Source organism: Anguilla anguilla, chromosome 10, assembly GCF_013347855.1.
Source record: "Anguilla anguilla isolate fAngAng1 chromosome 10, fAngAng1.pri, whole genome shotgun sequence".
NCBI classification, from domain to species: Eukaryota; Metazoa; Chordata; class Actinopteri; order Anguilliformes; family Anguillidae; genus Anguilla; species Anguilla anguilla.
Window position 1 is genome coordinate 44,072,187 of NC_049210.1, and position 7,198 is coordinate 44,079,384.

The 7,198-nt window shown below is 45.5% G+C and overlaps 1 protein-coding gene across 1 annotated transcript; it reads left to right on the forward strand.

The window, feature by feature from the left end:
* The first annotated feature begins 320 nt into the window (after positions 1-320).
* Positions 321-5,707, forward strand: LOC118206949 (ATP synthase subunit alpha, mitochondrial-like). Its single transcript, XM_035380143.1, is given in 12 exon segments — positions 321-477; positions 1,139-1,214; positions 1,655-1,824; positions 2,127-2,300; positions 2,700-2,866; positions 3,006-3,204; positions 3,206-3,307; positions 3,692-3,916; positions 4,030-4,137; positions 4,437-4,581; positions 4,757-4,907; positions 5,297-5,707. Coding segments are annotated over 12 exon segments (1,659 nt in total). The 5' UTR covers positions 321-417; the 3' UTR covers positions 5,379-5,707.
* The last annotated feature ends 1,491 nt before the right edge of the window (positions 5,708-7,198 follow it).

Sequence of the window (7,198 nt, forward strand, 5' to 3'; positions counted from 1 at the left end):
CGTCTCGTTAGCAGCAACCATAGCAATTTCTGATATGACGTCCAATAAGTCTTTCAAGTGACCTGCAGGCTACTTCGCTGTTAGCCAGTTTACATGGATTACTACTCTGCCCAATGAGAGCGGTCTTGTCATTCATTAACACGGAAGCGATGCCTAAAGCTACCGTTTTCTTTAAACAGTGAGATTTTAATATTATTAATCAGTACATTAAAAAGTAAACAAAATAGGCTGTAATTGAAAATAGTTTTTTCCCCTTTAGAATAATTATATTTAATTTCATGGCAAAATAGAAAAAATAGTCTTTCAACTAACTACTTCCGGGTCATTAGTCTGTGTCCTCCACCACCATCTTTCTAGCTCTCTCGCCACCAGAAGTCCGTTAGCGGAGAGGGGTTGTCTCTCCGAATTTGTCCAAAGATGTTGTCTCTACGTGTTGCAGCGGCTCTCACTCGTGCTCTGCCGAGGCGAGCAGGATTTGTAAGCAGGATTTAATGTCTTGTCTGTTTTTTTCATTTTTATGTCTTTGCCAAGTTATTCTGCAAGTCATTAGCAAGGTGGTTTGAATGTGGCTAACTAGCGAGGTTTTGCAGTATTCAGTCTTTCGAGGGCCCGTTGCCTGTTGGGGCATTTGATAGGTAGCTTAAGTTGCATAACTAAGTTAGCTATGTTTATTGTGTTGCTAGCTTGCTCGTTTTTCGTAGCACACATTTACCGTGCAGACATGTCATTTCGCGTACCCTGACTAATTGACGCTTGCTAGCAAGCTGCAAGGTGTAACAAGCCTGTTGTGTGGTTGGATGTTTAAGGAGGAATCTCAGTGTTTAGTGTGCCTGAATGTCGGCAAGGTCAGGATTTGCTATTTCCAGTACGAGACTTAGACCTGCTTTTAATAGGTGCGTATTACTTGCTAACCAGTTGACCGCCTGTAGTCATCTTGTCAGTTTGACAAGTTAACTAACTTTAGCTGCTTGTTTAAAGACAGCTGGTTATCTCAATTATTTCGAAATATTCATTTTGGATAACATGGCTTGCAAGCTCTTTGCGTCTGTACTGAGCCTTTATTTGGTCATAAAATCATTTATCTATCGTATTATCGTTGGAAAAAGTGTCAAACTAATACTCAACTGATTTTATTCAGGTTTCCAAAAATGCTGCTGCCGCCTTTGTGGGTGTGAAAAATCTGCACACTAACAGACCATGGCTGCAGAAGACAGGTTGGTAACTTGAAGGTTCATGATGAAGTTAATCGTGACACAAATTCTATAAAAAGCCATGTAGACCTAAGCCTATCCAAAGGGTTGTACTGTTTCCAACTTGAATGGCTATCAGCAATCCACTTGAGTTGAACTTATTTGAGTAACTTATAGCCTGGTCTTCCTCTTTGGGGGAGAAGCCTGCTCCTTAGTCCCCACTCCATTTTATTTTTTCAGATTTTGTATGCATGTACTTTACATGTTCATGTTTTTGTTTTAAGTTATTTGTTAAGTGGGACTGGAACAACATTAGGTATCATGCTTTAAAAAAAAAAAACTATTTTGTCAAGCTCCACAAACGTGAGGTTATTAACAGTTGAGTATCTTGGTGTCTCAGGCATCAGAGTGAAGTAGCCGACTGTTCCTGTGAACGCAGTGCTCTCTTGCTTATGTGCACACAGGCACGGCTGAGGTTTCCTCCATACTCGAGGAGAAGATCATGGGGGCGGACACCTCTGCCGACCTTGAGGAGACCGGCCGCGTGCTGTCCATCGGTGACGGTATCGCCAGAGTGTACGGCCTCAGGAACGTGCAGGCCGAGGAGATGGTGGAGTTCTCCTCTGGTCTGAAGGTACGCCACAGAAGAGTATAGATTATTTTTCTAGTGACGTTTTGGCTTGTTCTGTGAAGTAAGTGAATTCATGAAGAGGTACTTGTACAGGCGGGTTCACTGTTAGAAATCTGTGAAGTTATTCAGAGTAAAACTTGGTAAGATCCTCATGAAATGCATGTTTCTGAAATACGCTAACTGCCACTGCGCTGTGCTATCAAAGAGTTGGAAACTAGGAACAGAGAAGTTAGATGTAGCTGATAGTATATTGGTAGTACATGTTTTCCAACCTCAGTGTTCCATTCCTTTTGCATTCCTCACAGGGTATGTCTCTGAACTTGGAGCCCGACAACGTTGGTGTTGTGGTGTTTGGTAACGACAAGCTGATTAAGGAGGGTGACATCGTGAAGAGGACTGGCGCCATTGTGGACGTCCCTGTCGGAGATGAGCTGTTGGGCCGTGTTGTGGATGCTCTGGGCAATGCCATTGATGGAAAGGTCTGAATAGTAGCTTAATTTAAAATAAGAGCCATGAATTTATAGTTCATCCAGTTCCTACAATTTACTGCTTTGTCTGAGCATACAGCTATCTCTAGGAAATACTTGAGGTTGGTAGGCTTTGTCAATATTTGTGTTAAGGATTATTAAAGGAGCTTTGCTAACCAGTAGATCCCCGGGTTCGATTCCCAGGTATATCACTGGCGGTGCCCTTACCCTAAATTTCTCACTAAATGTCTGTGTGTATGCACATATGCTGGATATATGTTTTAAAAAGAAAGTTGCGTAAGTCACTGAAGCTAAAGGCACCTTTTAAGAAAATCATCTAAGAAAAACATCGGAAGTCAAAATTTTTATTGGAAATCTAAAGTTTTTGGTTCTTTCCGTTTTTTCGTCCAGGGGCCCTTGGGATCAAAGATCCGCCGGAGAGTGGGCCTGAAGGCCCCTGGCATCATCCCGAGGATCTCTGTACGAGAGCCCATGCAGACTGGCATCAAGGCCGTGGACAGCCTGGTGCCCATTGGGCGTGGCCAGCGAGAGCTGATCATTGGCGACAGGCAGACTGGGTAAGAGGCCCACTCTCGAGTTGTTTCGGTGGTTGCATTGCCACACAGGCCTACACTATATAAGCACATCATTTAAAATGCTGATAAAGTTGTTCCAGCGACCGTGAATTGCGTCTAAGCACCATAAACGTCTTCGCAGGAAAACCGCCATCGCCATCGACACCATCATCAACCAGAAGCGTTTCAACGAAGGAACGGACGAGAAGAAGAAGCTGTACTGCATCTACGTCGCCATTGGTCAGAAGAGGTCCACCGTGGCCCAGCTGGTGAAGAGGCTCACCGACGCGGACGCCATGAAGTACACCATCGTGGTGTCGGCCACCGCGTCCGACGCCGCCCCCCCTGCAGTACCTGGCGCCCTACTCCGGCTGCTCCATGGGCGAGTATTTCCGGGACAACGGCAAGCACGCCCTCATCATCTACGACGACTTGTCCAAGCAGGTCAGCCAAAGCCGCGATCGGCAGAGTTCTCCTTTCTGTCCTGCAAACTGTGCCGTTTGTATCAGTAGAACATGAAGTTCCATGTTCCCAATGAGTCAACATAATGAGTAACCACATCCTATATAGGATGTCTGTAGTGAACTTGGAGGACGTGTTGACGAAGGCTTAGGCCTGAACACCCACATGCAACCATTATAAATTTAATAAATTTAAGGCTTTCTTTTTTGATATTCTGCATTAAGCCAACACACGAAAAATGGGAATTTAATTTTTGCGCGGTCGTCTTTGTTTTCATTATTGCAAAGGAATCTGGTGAAGTTATTCAGATTCTGCACCGTTTGTCCCCCGGGCGGGTTTTTTTTACGTGATGTCACTTCCTCCCAGGCCGTGGCCTACCGGCAGATGTCCCTGCTCCTGCGCCGGCCCCCCGGGCGCGAGGCCTACCCCGGCGACGTGTTCTACCTGCACTCCCGCCTGCTGGAGAGGGCCGCCAAGATGAACGACAACTTCGGCGGCGGCTCCCTGACCGCCCTGCCCGTCATCGAGACGCAGGCCGGCGACGTGTCCGCCTACATCCCCACCAACGTCATCTCCATCACCGACGGCCAGGTGAGCGGCGGTCAGGCTTCGCGGTGGCCAGGCTGTGCGGGGAGCACGGCGGGCAGAGGGGGACTGGGCGTAAGATCACCCGTTGGCTCACTGCCATCTCTCTCTCTCCCTAGATCTTCTTGGAGACGGAGCTGTTCTACAAGGGCATCCGTCCGGCCATCAACGTGGGCCTGTCTGTGTCCCGCGTGGGGTCTGCTGCCCAGACCAGAGCCATGAAGCAGGTGGGTCCCCCGGCTGCGTGTTTGAGGAGCACCTCTGGGGGCATAACATCGCTGCGCGAGCTGCTTGAATTTTGTTTTATTGCTTTAGACCACAAATACCCCAAATACAACCATACCAGGCATTTGTCTGAAACTGCTGCAAATATTGCAGATATCCTTCATTGCACACAAAAACTGCCTAGGTAAATTGGAAAGACGTACACCAGCATTAAAATAATTTCAAAGCAAAGTGATCTGGTGTTGCTGTGCTATGATGCTATGATGTTGTAGTGACGGCACCCCCCCCACCCCCCCCGCAGGTGGCCGGTACCATGAAGCTGGAGCTGGCCCAGTACCGTGAGGTTGCCGCCTTCGCCCAGTTCGGATCGGACCTGGACGCCGCCACCCAGCAACTGCTGAACCGCGGAGTGCGTCTGACCGAGCTGCTGAAGCAGGGCCAGTACTGTGAGTGTTCGCCATGTCGTACGCCCTGTCATCCACGTCTTACGCCCTGTCATCCGCGTCTTACGCCCTGTCATCTGCGTCTTACGCCCTGTCATCCGCGCCTTACGCCCTGTCATCCGCGTCTTGCGCCCTGTCATCCGCGTGACGGTTTGTTTCCTTTCCCTTCTGTGCCCAGCCCCCATGGCCATCGAGGAGCAGGTGACGGTCATCTACGCCGGAGTCAGAGGCTACCTGGACAAGCTGGAGCCCAGCAAGATCACCAAGTTTGAGAAGGCCTTCCTGCAGCACATCCTCAGCCAACAGCAGGAGCTGCTGGCCACAATCCGGTATGGTCTCCTCGTAGTGCAGCGCTCATGTGATCTGTCTCAGTGCTTCAGCATACCAGCACCTCGCTATTAAAATAATAATAATCATTTTTAATTGCATTTTTAAAATGTCAAGCAGGACTGCGGCTTAATTTTTAAACGGGGGTGAGCCTTCCATTGCTCCTCTCTGTAATATGGAGAGCTGTTATGTCATGTTGCTCTAGGATTTTTGGGCTGACAAAGCAGTATCCTATTCAAATGGGGGGAAAAAACCGGTTTATAAAAATGTCTGCTGGGAGGCAGTTCTGTGCCTACTTGGCCTCTGATGTCTGTACTTTACTCGTTTTCGTTTTAGACTGAAAGGTTTGGACTGCTCCTCTTCTAAACCAGATTCCTTTTCTCTGTTGCAGGACCGATGGAAAGATATCAGAGGCGGCGGACGCCAAACTGAAGGAGGTCGTCTTGAACTTCCTGTCCAGCTTTGAAGCGTAGAGAGTCCTGTGTTTTCGAGAGTGACTTTGTGTTCAATTCCAAATTATTTTAACTTCAAAAGTTGGAAGTCACCACCTCCCCATATTCTTGTCACACATTTCTCTCATACAAGTAAAATAAACGGGTTCAAACTTCAGAATCGTTTGTCCTGATTGATCGTTGACTGGCTTGTCACTGGAATTTCTGTAACAGTGTAGACATTTGTATTTGTATCATTTGCCACCTATTTTGGAAACTAAATATTACATTTTTCGTTAAACACAGTTGTGTTAAGAGGGCTAAACCCTTCTATGTTGTAGGTGATATCCCATTAAAGCATCTGATCGCCATTCTAAGTGTATGTGCTTCCTTTGGCAAACATTTTGAGATTAAGTGTGCGTCTTGAATTTTATGGCTGTAAATTGAAGGTAGTACGATGACATCACCTTCTGGGTCTTCACACTATATTGTAATTTCCTAATCTTGACACAGTGAGGCGCTGTAAACCAGTATTACGTGATCCTGAACCTAGTGAAAATGTGCCATAATAACAGCACTGCATAAACTCCTATTTGTACACTATTTTAAACCAATCCTATATACCCAGCTCATGGGTTTCCCCTGGTGTTAATAGCAGTGCTGCACCTCCACTGAATTCACGAGCGTCTTCGCAGACATAAGAGAAAAATAAAACCTCAGACTCTAACTCCTCTCCGTGTGTGATATTTAACTAAATTGGCGTGGTGAAGTCCTTGGAGCAGGTCAGGTGTCGGCTATACCATGAGAGTACCACAGCTCACCGCTTCACACCGCCACTGCTTACCCTCTGAGGCACTTCCCCCTCCTATAACTATTTTACTGGGGGAAACCCTGCAGAACTGACTGGTCATAGATATATATTTTTAATTATTAAAAGCTATATTTGAACGAGAACCTCTTTATCATGGTTTTGATGGGTTTTTTGTTTGTTTATTCTAACCTGTAAAAATGTAATTAGTAGGTTCACAGATTACACAATATTTTCTTGTACCTGGTCATCCAGATGCATCATGTTAGGTGTGCCTTTTGTTGAAGCACCTTCTTTGTCTACCACACCAACTTGACATAAATATTGAAGCATATTAAAAATGTATTATCATATTACAATATTAAAACTGTTGCCAAGTAAAAATGGGCACACAAATGAGACATACAGACAATGGCAAAGTCAGTTTCAGAGGTTGAGTTTTCTCACAGATTTCTATAAAATGGTTATCTTATCCAAAGTAGATTGCCAATCTGGCACCTTTGCTTGCCTTCTTATACCATCTGTGTGCCTTGGAAATATCTTATATGGATAGCTGTTCACTGAGCTAATCTGCATCAAATGAAGACCAAGAGATCTGTACAGGTTGGATTTAGGCCTACATATGTCCCAGTAGAACATGACTTTACTTTCTATCTTATATTGCCTCTGGACTTACATTTAAAATCCATAAAATTATCACGTGTTGCCCAAATAACTTGTCTCTGCACTTACAACTTACTACTATTGCAGTTTTTTTCTCTTTGTCCATGGGTGATTCTGCTGTCTTTTGATGTCCTCAGTGTTGTCCGTAGGTCAAAAAGAAAGCATCTGAGGTTACAATGTTGTTGTTTCTGCGCAACACAATTATAGCTATCTTATTTTAGCATGCTTATTGACTTGGTAAATAAATTACGATTTTAAAAAAACGCAAATAAATAGCTGTAATGCAGCAATCGGTGATCCACTTGATAACGACGTATTCTGTAATGGTCCTTACCACTTTCCGTAGCGGAAGTATTTTTTTCTTACGGAAGCAGCGTTGCAGCCAGCAACA